At 36.8% G+C, this 15,326-nt stretch overlaps 1 protein-coding gene across 3 annotated transcripts in view; it reads right to left on the bottom strand.

Moving 5' to 3' along the window:
- The window catches only part of LOC114050932 (ATP-binding cassette sub-family A member 10-like), a 117,437-nt gene that overhangs the window by 80,921 nt on the left and 21,190 nt on the right, over positions 1-15,326 (bottom strand). For all 3 annotated transcript variants that reach the window (XM_027872978.1, XM_027872980.1, XM_027872979.1), the window contains exons 7-10: positions 9,224-9,365; positions 8,816-9,001; positions 8,189-8,336; positions 1,016-1,181 (exon numbers count right to left, since the gene is read on the bottom strand). In XM_027872978.1, coding sequence (XP_027728779.1) covers positions 1,016-1,181; positions 8,189-8,336; positions 8,816-9,001; positions 9,224-9,365 — 642 coding nt within the window. The remainder of the gene's footprint in view (positions 1-1,015; positions 1,182-8,188; positions 8,337-8,815; positions 9,002-9,223; positions 9,366-15,326) is intronic.

The raw sequence follows: 15,326 nt of genomic DNA, 5'->3' as shown, positions 1-15,326 counted from the left end.
GTCCTGGAGCATCTCTGGGCTGAGAGTTCCTGAAGCTGCTGCTAACACTGTCCTGTCCTCCAAGGTCTCTTGGTGTTGTTGCCACCAGGTGCATTCCAGGCTGGCCCTCACCCCAGTATCACAGACCTCTTTTGCCAATCCTCTAAATTCTCTTGGGCTGGAAAAAAATGTCTCACTTCAACTTTGTTTCCTGTGCTATTCCTGAATTTGATTTAACACATTACTTTAAAGTTGTTTGGAGGGGAATGCTGAAAGTTTGGTAGGTTTCAGTCTCTATTCTGCCATTTTGACTCTGCCCTCACCACTATTGCTTAATAAGTGGCTGTTTGATTTTAGTACTAAGTATAGGACAGCAAGCAAATTCTTAGCAGAATGACTTGGGCTATGAAGGATCAAGTTAGTCCTTTCTCCTGAAGAGGAGGTATACCCACCCTCTTAAATCACAAATGAATGAAGCATATTGCAAAACCTGATTCAGAGAAATACAGGATAAAGATCCAAATATCCAAGGCACAGTGAACCTTGCTACATTTCCCTTATTTCTCTTTTTCTCTTTCTTATTACTGTGTTCCCTCCATCTCAGAAGAGAAAAATGGAAGAAGATAAAGAGGGAAGAGAAGACTATAAGGTAGGGTTTTTAAAAATAAAAGGAAGCAAAGAGGCAGAACAAAAGCATGAGGACAGTCATGCTTGAAGATTGACCACATACCTCAAGTAAATGTAAATACTGAAAATCTTCCTATACGTGAAATTTTTTAATGGAAGTGTTCATTTAAAATAGGTGTGTGTGTGTGTGTGTGTGTGTGTGTGTGCATGTGTGTGTGTGTGTGTGCATGTGTGTGTGTGTGTGTGCATGTGTGTGTGTGTGTATTTGGGAGAAATTGAGGGTGAGGTCCAAGAGTTGTCATTAAAAAAGGAAAGACTCATAGTCTTATAAGCTTTGCCTACTTTGCACACTTGACCATCCAAATTAGCCTTGTCACTTTTCTTTTTGTACACTAAGATAATTAATTACCTAATAGCTTCTTTCCCATGAAATTCTGGAGGCACTGGTTCAAAAGAGTCAGAGCAAGATGTAGAGTTAGTCTCATTCTCCAGCATCTGATGACCAACCCTGGGGTAAGGTTTCCAAAATGAAGACTTCAGGAAAAACATAGGAGAATATTGGTGTCCATATTCACCTAACGAAATAAGACACAAATAAATATTCAATTTAACCAAAAAGTATCAAGTCTCTGTTCTGTGCCAGGTTACAAAGATAAATATGAATCAGCCCTTGCCCTCATGGAGCTTACATTCTAGGTGGAGGGAGGGGGGCCTGTAGGATGAGATACAACAGATACAGTAGACATGAATAAGTAGGGTATAAGATAAATTGAGGTGTGAGAGGTAACTTGAAAATGTGGGCATCTGGGAAAGTTTCTTAGAGGAGGTGAGAACTGAACTGAAAGTTGAAGATAAGGATTCTAAGAGGTAGAGTTCAGGAGAAAAAACATTCTAGGCCTTTGAATGAATGTAGAAGAAAACAAAGGATCATGTTTGGGGAACAACTAATAATAATTTACTCGGACAAGAATGGAGAGTACAAGAAGGGGAGCAGCATGAAAAAAGGTTAGAAAATTGAGTTGGAGCTAGATCGTGGAAAATATTATTTGTCAGGCTGATGACTTTATGTTTTATCTTAGAGGCAATAGGGAACAACTGAAAGTTTTTTGTTTGTTTGTTTTAAAGCAAGGGACTGTAATGGCCAGACCTGTGCCTTAGGAAGATTATCATGGTTGCTATGGAAAGGATGATTTAGAGATGTAAATATTAGGCCTGTTACACAGCTTTGACTGAAAAATTTCAAAGAGGAGCTTATAAAGAACTCTAGCAAAACAGAGTAGGAATAGATGCCTCCAAAGATTGAAGACGCATGCAGTAATGGAAGGGGTTGTTATCAGAGGCACATCTAGACATGGATCCTCACTGACCTCAGAAGTAAAGGACCTCCCTTCTACTACATGCCGAATAGCTGGCTACAAGAAAGCCACGCTAACAAGCTTATGCTAATGGATGGGGAATGGGGAACCATTGCGTAGGCTTTTCAGGCAGTTGCTTAGGACCAACTATGGCCAATTTTTCCCACAGTTAGGTAGATCAATTTAAAGCTAGCCAGTGTAGAGTCAGAACCCCTGCCAATAGTGATAATATTGAGAGGTTCAGAACCTGAAATGGTCACAGCCTACAATATAACATTAAAAAGATAAGTATGAGATTTGGTAGTAAGAAGTCTATGATCTTTTTCTGTGATCTGAACTTTCATTTTTGATCAGACTCATTTATAGGGCAGGCATAATCCTTTAAAATCTTACATTGTCAGACCCATAGAGATCTGAATGGTTTCTTTGGCAGAAACCCCTTGAAATGAGGTGGCAAGAACTATATCCCATATCCCCTTTAGCAAGTTACATGGAATTTCTAGGCCTAAGAGAAGGAGACCTACGGCGGAAAGGCTACCACTGATGACCTGGGAATTGAAGTAGAAATAAAACAAAGCGAAACATATCTAAGCCTGAGGGCACCACTAAGATATATTGACTTTGACATCATGTTCTGATCTGTATCCCTTCTTCTCTATCAATTGATCATCAAATGTTTATTAAGTACCTACTATGAACTAGATTTTAGAAGATCAAAGACAAAAATGAAAGATTCCATGTCCCCAGGTAGCTGGTATTCTATTGGAAGAGACAATTTGCACACATACTTATAAATACAAAATAAATGTAAAGTATTTTTCTAAGGGAGGCACTAGCTTCTAGGAGATGAAAAAAAAAAGTCTCTTATTGGAGGTGGCGTTTGAACTGAGTTTTGAATAGCAGAAGGGATTTTAAGAGGTAAAGGTGAGAAAGGAGTACGTTCCAAACCAAGGCTTAGTAGTTCTGGAAAGTTGTATCGTTTCTTTTCTTGAGAAAGGAAGGTCATGTTTTGGGTCCTCATGGTCAAATTTTAATGCTGATTGAAAGGTTACTGTTTAATAGACTTGTACTGTTACAGCCACTAACAGGTCAATATGATGAGCATTGGTTCATGTACTCGTGGCTGAGACACAATAAACCAAGATTTTATAGAAACCAAATATGATGTCATTTGCATGAGATATGACAAGTTATCAATTAATGGGCAAAATACAGGAAGCAAACTAGCCAGTCTAATATCTTTGAACTGTGTGACTTGAAACATTGGCTACTCTAGGCATTGGCTTTTCAGATTGGATTGGATGAGTATTCAAATGAATTCAAACTGAATGAGTATTCAAAACCTCAAACTATGAAATGTTCCTGGATGTATAAAAGCAAAGAAGCGGGATAGATTTATGGTAGACAACTAACAGAGATAGCAACACATAAAATGAGCAATAACTCCTTTTCCGAATTACAATTGTAATTTATTTTTGGTGGAGGAAGAAGAGAGGGTTTGGACCTATGATTTTATTGGCATAGGGAGCTCCCAAATGAGGAAATGCCCTCTACCAAAACATAGCAGCAATTGTCCTATAAATTATAGTCTCATAGATTTATCTGAGGTGTTCCATCAACTCATTTCTTCCAATGCACAAGTGAAGAAGGCATCTTTCTCAATCCTGCAGATTATAAAGGAACAGTCAGAAATCTTCTTGAAAGGAATGCTGCCCCAAATTTTACATTTATTTGGCATGGATGTGACTATAGTTAAGATAGATTATGAAGGAAAAAGCAGCTAAAATATTCTAGAATTAATGGAAAGGTTAAGTGACTTGCCCAGGGTCACACAGCCAGCCTAAGTTTGTGGCCAGACTTGAACCAACATCTTTTTGATTCTGAGGCCAATATTTCCACCAGGGATGGAAGAGTTACACTTCAAGATGAACATGGCCAGACAAGATAATGGCAGTGGCTATGGCACCTTGCTATTGCAGTACTGTAAGTATTTGGTCCTATCTCAGTCATTCATCTTTACACAGCAGAACATGACCAAACCTCATTAGTCAATCTACATGTCACTGCAAACTCACTGTGTGAGTCTTGGACCCCAAGCCCTCAACCCAAAAACCTTTTGCTTTTTCTCCCTGGACACCATGCCTCTCTCATATACTTACTGGGTTTTTTTTTTATATTTACATACTTCCATTGGTTTCTGACACCATGCTGCCTCTACATAATTAGCATAATTTTATTAATACTAAACCAACATTTTAAGTGTTCTCTCCTGTATCCACTTTCACATTGAAGTCACTGATCACTTCTTGTTAAATTCTCCACAGAATGTCTAGACTTCTGCCCCTGAAATGGTTGTTGGCTCATAGTTTGCAATTATTTTCATGGTGGTTTGCTTGGGTTTGCTCGCTGTAAGTGCGGCAAGTTAATATGACTGTTTCCCATGAAATTATGTTTCTTTTCCTTTAGGGATTATGCTGCAACCAACTTTCTATTTGCATTCCCATGAAATTCCTACAAACCAACCTTCCAGTTAGCTGAAATTTCTTTTTTTCTCTTGTTTTTTATTCATAGTGAGGATGCCAGTGTGGCTCTATTCTTTTAGCAATATGTCAACTAATTTGGTCATTGGATGAAAATTATACATAGAAGACAATGAGAAGATGAAGACTATACATAGAAGACAAATCAATATTATTGACCCCTTTTTCAAGGAGGTTGGCTGAGAAAGGGAGGAATGATGCTTAAGGGAGTGGTAGGCTATATTAAAGATTATTCAGGATAGGGAAGATGGTTATGTTTGTAGGCATCAGGAAAGGAAACAATTAAAAGAGAGACATTGAAGATGTAGAGGGATGATAGTGAGGCAATCTCTTGGAAAAGATAGGGTACATGTGGACGGTTTGGCCTTGGCAAGAAAGACTACCTTTATATCAAAGACTGAAGTTAAGAAGTAGAGAATGGAGCATGATGTCAAAGGGTCATGATGAAGAGCTGGGGAGAAGGAGCTCACAGAGAATGCCCTCTATTTTTTCAGTACAGTACAAGGTAAGGTTGTTAGCTGTAAAAGTGTGTTATTATAGAGTTTACAGAAGAGAAAAGATTTAGAACAACTCTTATAGGGAGTGAGATAGAGAATCAGTTAGGGAGAGGTAAAAATATTGCCTTACTACCTTGTGGGACCATCCCCACAAACTACCAGCCAACTACCAACCACGGGGCAGGCATGTCAAGGTAGCTGAAGTAGCAAGGACTCTTGAAGAAAAGAAAGAAGGTAGTGTGGGCCAACTAAATCAAACCACTCCACCACCTCATCTTCCCTCAGACCCTGACAGAGAAAGCCTAGGACTCTACCCACGAGCCATGGGAAAAGCATTGCTTCTAGCCTAGTGCCCTCAATTATCGTCCTAGGAAACAATCCCTGTAGATATGCAGCCTAGTTGCTGCTCTCATAGATGCTACAGTCATAGCTACTGAAAACTCAGAAAATTCTTGCCACCTAAATACTTGACACTGACAATCAGTTCAACAGTGGCAATTGATATGATTTATCAGTGAAAATGGAATTAAAGAAGAGGCATCTGCTTTGTCACTGTACCCTGAGTACCACAAGACCATTCCGTCTTACTTGTAGATGAAATCCATTAATGTTGTCTCCCTCATTAGAATGTTAGCTTCACGAGAGCAGATCTGTCTTATTTTCCTATTTGTATCCCTAGCACCTTTGCACAGTGCTTTGTGCATAAGTGCCTAATAAATGTTTTTTTTTGATTCATAACAAATTTGTAGCTGATCTTGTCAGCATGATTATATGATTTCTCTAGCTCCATTCAGGAGCACATGAATAATAATAGAGAAGGCAGGTGTTAAGACTAATTCAGAGATGAAGATTTAGCAACACATGAGTATTGATAGGATGGGACAGAAAGGTGTTTGGAAGTAGAAGATATATAGAATTGAACGGTCAAAAGGGTCTAGACTGGGCAGAGAGCAAAGTAAAAGCAGAGAAGGGGTAAAAGACAAGGAAAGAACCAGTGAAAAGTAGAGTGAGACATCTATAGGAGACCACTCCAAGAACCAAGAATAGGTTTAGGAGCAACGAGATACAGGGAAAGATGGCATGAGAGGAGATTATATTTGGATAAAGGAATTTCAGAGGTCTTCATCATGGAAGTAGAGTACTTCAGAGTCATAGTGACCTAAAGATATAACCTTTGTAGCTGAGATGGAGAGAAGGAATAGGATATTGGAATTGAGTAGATTGCGGAACTAGTAGGTAAAGGTATTTGAGGGAACATAAATATATATGCCGAAGTCCCTTAGAGAACAGGAGAAATTATGGTGAAGAAGACAATAAGCCAGACACAGGACTCCCTGAGAAAGGAGGGAGAATTAATGACCTGGGGCTAGTAGATAACACTAGAGTACCAACAGCCAAGTTAAAATTTATGAAAGGTTTGAAAAATTTTTAGGACCAGCTGCCCTCCCTCCTTTACCTCCACTCTGCCTCTGCCTCTACCACTTTAGCAGCTGAAGAGGGCCATCTTGCATTTTTCTTTGTTTCATTGGTTTCCATGGCCAAAGAATTCTTCACGAAAAGGCCAGCCAGCCAGGTGATGAACCTACCGTACTTAGCTACACCGTCATCTGTCTTGCTTATCTTAGTATGTTGCTGCTGAGGAACACACGAGATTTCCCAGTATGGGGTGACCTCCTAGAGCTTGGACTGGCTTGTGTAGCCTTTAAGAGCCATAAGGTTACCTCCATACTATGATGACACATTGGAATAGGATTTTGTGGAGTTTTTCTCTCTCTCTTCTTTCACACACACACACACACACACAAATATGTTCTATCTTCCATTTCTTACTGCCACATATACAGATATACATGCATACTTACATATAGATAAATGCATATTCAAACACATTGGCTATATGAACCTGAAACATTATTTGATCTCTTAGCGCCCCTGGCAACTTTACAAGGCTCTAAGCTGTGGAGCAGGAGCCAGATAATTAACAAGAGTCCCCTATATGCATACAATCACAGGCCAAACTCATTAAAGTACCAGTCCATTAGAGAGTGAGCTCCTTGAGGTCAGGACCGTCTTTTGCCTCTTACTGTATCTCCAATGCTTAGCACAGTGCCTGGCACATAGTAAGTGCTTAATATATATTAACTTATTGACAGTGCTGAGATTTGAATTTAGATCTTCTGACTTCAGGTACGGGTTTTTTCTGTTCATTATTCACATATCAAATGTTATTGCCAGAATCCAAGCTAGCTTGGTGCAAATGAAACTTGGCTCCAGAGAACTGAATTCAAGAACTGCACTTCTTCTTCATCATCCCCCTCCCCAAACAATTAGGCTCAGTGTCAAAACTGCTCTTTTGTTGTTTAGTCATTTCAGTCTTGTCCTACTCTTTGTGACCCCATTTGGGGTTTTCTTGGCAAAGATACTGGACTGGTTTGCCCGAGGCAAACAGGATTAACTGACTTGCCCAGGGTCACATAGCTAGTAAGTGTCTAAGGCTAGATTTGAACAAAGGAATATTGAATATGCAATTGTTCAAAGGAATATTGAACAAAGGATCTTGCTGACTTCAGGTGCAGCACACTCTTGTGCACTGTGGCACCACCTAGCTGCCCCCCAAACTGCTCTAGGCCACACCCATGGTATCCACACCATCACATCTCTCCCAATGCCAAGGAAGATGAGGGATTTCAATTGTACCTCTAGCACAGCTGTCTTTGTAGCACTACTGCTGTCCTACCCACTAATGTTGTAGACCAGGTAAAAAAATTCCTTGTTGCTGACAAGGATCAAAACAGAACCATTTTGGAAACACGAGTCCTTCAACTAGTTTAATATCCGCATCATACTAGTATTGTTATGTAATATTTTCAATATACTCTTAGAAAAGCAAAAATCCCAAACATATACCAGAAGGAAGTCACAGAGAAGGTGATTATGATGGAAAAAATTTTGCATAAAAAAAAAAATTGGGCCTAAGCAGTCGAGCCCATTGACCATTAAGCCAATTAAATCAATTCAGTCCAGAGAGGTTGTACTACACTAGACGGCCTTTGAAAACTATGAGGTAGAAAATTAAATTTTCCTGCCTATGGTGACAATTCTATTTGTCTTTACCCTCTGTCAGAATGAAAAACTTTCCCTTAATAAGGTGATGAAAGACATTAAGAATTATGAAAGCATTGTTACTTACGTGGCAAGATTTTTTCAAAATACAGAGCAAGGGCCAAATAGAGAAGATTATCAAAAATCAATATGAAAAATATGGCTAACAATTGATGTGAGTCTCCAGAGGGGTCAGGGAAAGCAAAACCTCTCAAGTTGTAGTCCATCCTCATAATCTGAAGATTTAAAAAAATAGCAAATTAACAAGAAAATATAGTGCATTTGTAAAAAAAATTATTTTGCAGTAGGAATTATAGTTTGCACATGCAATGTTCATCATCACTGGAATTAGTGACGTTACCATCTTATAGAGGGGTTAGGAGTCACATGAAACACAATCAAAGAGAAAATAGACTCAATGAAGAACAGAACTGTAATTTGCTACTCAAAATTCTATTTTTTCCTTAAGATTCATTGAAGTTTTAAGAATTATCCCTTGTACATATGAATTAAGTGGCCACAGGAATGGCATTTAAGTTTGTACAGCCCCAGGCAACTCTGTAAGATATATCAATGAAGTCATTTGTGATCTGCATCAGAAGAGATGGAGAGATTTCACACTAATAAAATCATAGATCTTTAGCCCCTTAAATTCTACACAGGAAAGAAATTTTGCAAAGCTAATAATAAACTAGAAATAAATATTTCAACTTACCTGGATCATCCCGAAAATGAAGGCAAAGGGACTCAGGAGACTTAAAATCCATTCCAAAGACGCAGGAAATTGTTGATACAATAAAAGAAATCCCAAACCTCCCCAATAAGCAGTAAGGAGGAATGTGATTAAGCCAGTAAGTAGAGGTTTCTTAATCAACACACTCAGCAGGAAAGCTAATGCTACCTGAAGGAAGAAGAAGAACTTCGGATGACAGCTGTATCTTTGTGAATCTTTAACGGACATCACACAAGATGAACCATTGTATTACAAAACTAATGCCTGTTAAGGCCTTGTCTTTAGTCTTTCTTGGGCAAATACAGAAAAAGAACAGAAGGAATGACTGTTGTGATGTCCTTACTTGACAAAATTTGATCTTCAAAAGGGAAAAAAACTTTACCTACTCACCAAAGAGAGACCATATAGGAGAAACAGACTGAATACCATGAAGTAACCAGTCATGACCACAAATTCAGAAGACTTTGTGATAACAGCCAGCAGATTTGCCAAAATAAAAATGTAACCACCATACAGCAAACCCCAGGAAAGCCTATGGGAGAAACACAGCATAATTTCAATATTACACGGTCAGGCAATTCTTTCTACCTTAGAGCAGTTAGGAATTAATCAGCAATGTCTGTTTGAACCAATTCTTTTAATAAAGTGACTACCAAAAAGAGATGGCAATCATCCTCTTATTGAAGAGAGACACAAACTCCCCAACTACCTTTAATATAAAGATAATAGTTCTAGAGATGGAAGGGAACTCAGAGGCCATCTAGTACAACACTCTTCATTTTACAGATGAGGAAACTGAGGCCCAGAGAGGTTAAGTGACTTGCCTAGTGTCACAAAGGTATTAAATATCAGAATGAGAATTTTAATCCAATTACTCTGACTGTATAGGCAGTGCTCTTTTTATTTTATCAGACTGAGTATAATAGAAATCTTTCCCATTTTAAAATGAACCAATTGTGTCTTGTTCAATTCCCTATGGACCGAGACAAATTGCCTGTGACGTCTCATTAAGACCCTTCACATGTGAGGTGTGCACACACATATAAAGTAATGCTATAAAATTTTTAAAACTGATGGAATAGAACTGACATGTGGCAAATGTATTTTGTCTTTCCATATAGTCACCTTTGGAAGCTATGCACATAACTGCTGGGGTGCTGACATTTCTCAAACATTTATGGAATTTCTCATTTTAACAATTTGCCCTTGAAAATCAGCCCCATTACTTTAGGGTTACATATCCTTCTTGACCCCAAATAGTGTTGTGCATCTTGTTCATTCACCATAAAAATCAGTGAAAAAAATTATCTTCCCCTCAAAAGTTCAAGAATTTCTATCACTAAGGATATTTACAAGAAGTTAGCAAAGCTCCTAAATGAAGTTTTTAAAATGGTGATCTACAAAGGGACCACAGTTCATCATATTATGGGACAGGTATGGTAAAGAAGGTTTATTGCTTTTGCAAGCCATGGATAGGGAAATTAGACATTCCTAAAGGGAAAATCTCTGTCATTTAAGTCAGCTCAGCATCCGAGTCATTTCCCACTAGCACATCTGCAATAAAGTATCCATTCAGGAAAAGGTAAGAGAAAGAACAGAATTCTTAAATCCAGTTTTGCTTTTTTTTCATTTTTTATTAATTTATTTTGAATTATCAACGATCGCTTCCATAAGCTTTTGAATTTTAAGTTTTTCTCCCCCTCCATCCCCAAGATGGCACGCAATCTGATATAGACTATATGTGTGTGTGTGTGTGTGTGTACACACACATATACATATATATGTATATATATATATACACATATACATATATGTATATATATACACATATAAGTATGTGTGTATATATATACATTCCTATTAAACATATTTTCACATTAGTGATGTTGTAAGTAAGAATTAAAACCAATAGAAGGAACCAGAAAGAGGAAACAAAATACAACAGAAGAAAAAAATAGCAAATAGTATGCTTCGATCTGCATTCAAACTCCATAGCTCCTTCTTCTTTGTGGATAGCATTTTCCATCACGAGACCTTTGGAGATGTCATAAATCCTTGTATTGCTGAGAAGGGTTAAGTCTATAAGTATTAGTCATTGAACAATGTGGCTGTTATTGTGTACAATGTTGTCCTGGTTCTGCTCGCTTCATTCAACATCAGACCATACAAGTCTTACCAGGTTTTTCTGAAGTCAGCCTGTTCATCATTTCTTATAGCACAATAGTATTCCATTACATTCATATACCACAACTTGTTCAGCCATTCCACAATTGATAAACATCCTCTCAATTTCCAATTCTTTGCCACCATAAAAGAGCTGCTATAAATATTTTTTTGTATATGTGGGTCCTTTTCCCATTTGTATTATCCCTTTGGGATACAGACCTAGAAGTGGTATTGCTGGGTCAAAGAGTATGCACAATTTTATAGCCCTTTGGGCATAGTTCCTAATTGCTCTCCAGAATGGTTGGATCAGTTCACAACTCCACCAACAATGCATTAGTGTTCAAATTTTCCCACATCTTCTCCAACATCAATTATTTTCCTGTTTTGTCATGTTAGCCAATCTGATAGGTGTGATGTGGTACCTCAGAGTTATTTTGATTTGCATTTCTCTAATCAATAGTGATTTAGAGCATTTTTTCATATGACTATAGATGGCTTTAATTTCTTCATCTGACTGTTCATATCCTTTGAACATTTATAAATTGGGGAATGACTTTTATTCTTATAAATTTGACTTAATTCTCTAAATATTTTAGAAATGAGGCCCTTATCAAAGAGACTGGTTGTAAAAGTGCTTTCCCAATTTTCTACCTTTCTTCAAATCTTGGTTGCATTGGCTTTGTTTGTGCAAAATCTTTTCAATTTAATGTAATCAAAGTTATCCATTTTGCTTTTCATAATGTTCTCTATCTCTTCTTTGGTCATGAATTCTTCTGGTCTCCATAAATCTGATAGATAAACTATTCCTTGCTTTCTCAATTTGCTTACAATATCAGCCTTTATATCTAAATCATGAACTCATTTTGACTTTATTTTGGTATATAGTGTGAGATTTTGGTCTATGCCTAGTTTCTGCCATACTCTTTTCCAGTTTTCTGAGCAGTTTTTGTCAAAGAGTGAGTTCTTATCCCAGAAGCTGGGGTCTTTGGGTTTAATCAAATAATAGATTACTATAGTCATTGACTACTGTGTCTTGCATACTTAACCCATTCCACTGATCCACCACTCTATTTCTTAGCCAGTACCAAGCAGTTTTGATGATTGCTGCTTTATAATACCATTTAAGATCTGGAATGGCTAGGCCACCTTCCCCTATATTTCTTTTCATTAGTTCCCTTGATATTATGGAACTTTTGTTCTTCCAAATGAATCTTGTTATTATTTTTTTCTAACTCTATAAAATAATTTTTGGTAGTTTGATTGGTATGGCACTGAATAAGTAAATAAGCTTAGGTAGAATTGTCATTTTAATTATATTAGAATGGTCTACACATGAGCAAATGATGTTTTTCCAATTATTTAGATCTGACTTTATTTGTGTGAAAAGTGTTTTGTTATCGTAGTTCCTGGGTTTGTTTTGAGAGGTAGACTCCTAAATGTTTTATAATGTCTACAGTGAGTTTAAATGGAATTTCTCTTTCTATCTCTTGCTGTTGGGCTTTGTTGGTTATATACAGAAATGCTGATGATTTTTGTGGATTTGTTTTATAGCCTGCAACTTTGTTAAAGTTGTTCATTATTTCAAGTAGTTTTTTACTTGATTCTCTAGGATTCTCTAAGTGTAACATCATATCATCTGCAAAGAGTGATAGCTTTGTTTCTTCTTTGCCTATTCTAATACCTTCGATTTCTTTTTCTTCTCTTATTGCTAAAGCTAATGTTTCCAGTATGATATTGAGCAACAGTGGTGATAATGGACATCCTTGTTTCACCCCCAATCTTATTGGAAATGCTTCTAGCCTGTCCTCATTACATATGATGCTTGCTCAAGGTTTTAGGTAGGTGTTGTTTATTATTTTAAGGAAGACTCCATTTGTTCCTATGCTCTCTAGTGTTTTCAATAGGAATGTGTGTTGTATTTTGTCAAAAGCTTTTTCTGCATCTATTGAGATGATTGTGTGGTTTCTGTTAGTTTTGGTGTTGATATGATCAATTATTCTGATAGTTTTCCTAGTATTGAACCAGCCCTACATTCCTGCTAGAAATCCTACCTGGTCATAGTGTATTATTCTTGTAATAAGTTGCTGTAATCTATTTGCTAATATTTTCTTTAAAATTTTTGCATCTATATTCATTAGGGAAATTGGGCTATAATTTTCTTTTCCTGTTTTGACTCTTCCTGGTTTAGGTATCAGTACCATATTTGTATCATAAAAAGAATTTGGTAAGACTCCTTCTTCACCTATTTTCCCAAATAGTCTACATAGTATTGGAATTTATTGTTCTTTAAATGTTTAATAGAATTCACTTGTAAATCCATCTGGCCCTGGAAATTTTTTCCCTAGGGAGTTCATCAATGGCTTGTTCAATTTCTTTTTCTGAGATTTGGTTATTTAAGTATTTTACTTCTTCTTCTGTTAATCTGGGCAATTTATATTTTTGTAAATATTTATCCATTTCACTAAGATTGTCAAATTTATTGGCATCTAGTTGGGCAAAATAGTTTCTAATTATTGTTTTAATTTCCTCTTCTTTGGTGGTGGATTCACTCTTGTCATTTTTGATACTGGTAATTTTTTTTTCTTATTTCTTTTTTTTTAAATTAAATTAACCAAAGGTTTATCTATTTTATTGTTTTTTTTTCATAAAACCAGCTCTTAGTTTTATTTATTAGTTCAATAATTTTCTTAATTTCAATTTTACTAATTTCTCCTTTGGTTTTCAATATTTCTAATTTGGTGTTTAATTGAGGATTTTTAATTTGTTCTTTTTCTAGTTTGTTTTTAGTTGTATGCCCAATTCACTGATCTCTTCTTTTTCTATTTTATTCATGTAAGCATTTAGAGATATAAAATTTCCATTAAGAACTGCTTTCGTTGCAGCCCATAAGTTTTGGTATGTTGTCTCATTATTGTCATTCTCTTGAATGAAGTTATTGATTGTTTCCATGATTTGTTGTTTGACCCAATCATTTCTTAGGATTAGATTAAGTAGTTTCCAATTATTTTTAGTCTATCTTTCCATGGCCCTTTATTACATATAATTTTATTGCATCATGATCTGAAAAGGATGCATTTAATATTTCTGCCATTCTGCATTGAATTGTGAGGTTTTTATGCCCTAGTACAGGGTCAATTTTTGTGTATATGCCATGTACCACCGAGAAAAAAAGTATATTCCTTTCTATCCCCATTAAATTTTCTCCAGAGGTCCATCATACCTAACTTTTTTAACGTTCTATTCACCTCCTTAACTTCTTTCTTGTTTATCTTGTGGTTAGATTTATCTAGTTCAGAGAGGGAGAGGTTGAGGTCCCCCATCCCCCACTAGCATAGTTTTGCTGTCTATTTCTTCCTGTAATTCCCTGAACTTCTCTAAGAATTTGTATGCTATACCACTTGGTGCATATATGTTTAGTAATAATATTACTTAATTGTCTATGGTGCCTTCTAGCAGTATGTAGTGTCCTTTCTTATCTCTTTTGATAAGATCTATTTTTGCTTTTGCTTTGTCTGAGATTAAGATTGATACCCCTGCTTTTTTTGCTTCAGGTGAAGCATAATACATTCTGTTCCAGCCTTTTACCTTTACCTGTGTGTGTTGCTCTTTTTCAAATGTGTTTCCTGTAAACAACATATTGTAGGATTATGGTTTTTGATACATTCTCCAATCCACTTCCATTTTATGGGAGAGATCATCCCATTCACATTTACAGTTATGATTACTATCCATGTCTTTCTCTCCATCCTTCTCCCCCCCATTTATGCTTTTCTTTCTCCTTTCTCCTTTTCCCTCTTCACTAGTGTTTTGCTTTTTACCATCACCTCCCTCGGTCCCTCCTCCCTTCTGTTAGCCCCTTCTCTTTTCTTCCCCTTTACCCTTACTACTTCTTCCCTCCCTTATATCCCCCCCCACCCTTTTCTTTCCCTTTTTTCCTCCTACTACCTATAGGGCAAGTTAGATTTCTATACCTACCTGATTACGTTGCTCCCTTTTTGAGCCAAATCTAATGAGAGTAAGGTTCAAACAATGCTCATTTCCCTCCCTTCTTTCCCTCTACTGTAATAGGTTTTTGTGCCTTTTCCTGTAATGTAATTTACCCTTGTCTGCCTCCTCCTTTCCTCTTCTCTCAGTACATTTTCTTAGATCAGATTAATCCACTTACTTGGATCCATTTAACCCACTTGATCAGACTTTTTTTTATCATTACATCATAAACTTATATTCACTCCCTTTATGTATACTTCTTTAACATAGTTTAATAACAATACAGTTCTCAAGAGTTACAAGTGCCATCTTCCCTTGTAGGGATGTAAATAATTTGTCC

Source organism: Vombatus ursinus, unplaced genomic scaffold (genome assembly GCF_900497805.2).
Source record: "Vombatus ursinus unplaced genomic scaffold, bare-nosed wombat genome assembly UNPS02014801.1, whole genome shotgun sequence".
NCBI lineage: Eukaryota > Metazoa > Chordata > Mammalia > Diprotodontia > Vombatidae > Vombatus > Vombatus ursinus.
Note: the sequence above shows the minus strand (reverse complement) of the source record. Positions and strands in the feature narration are given on the sequence as shown.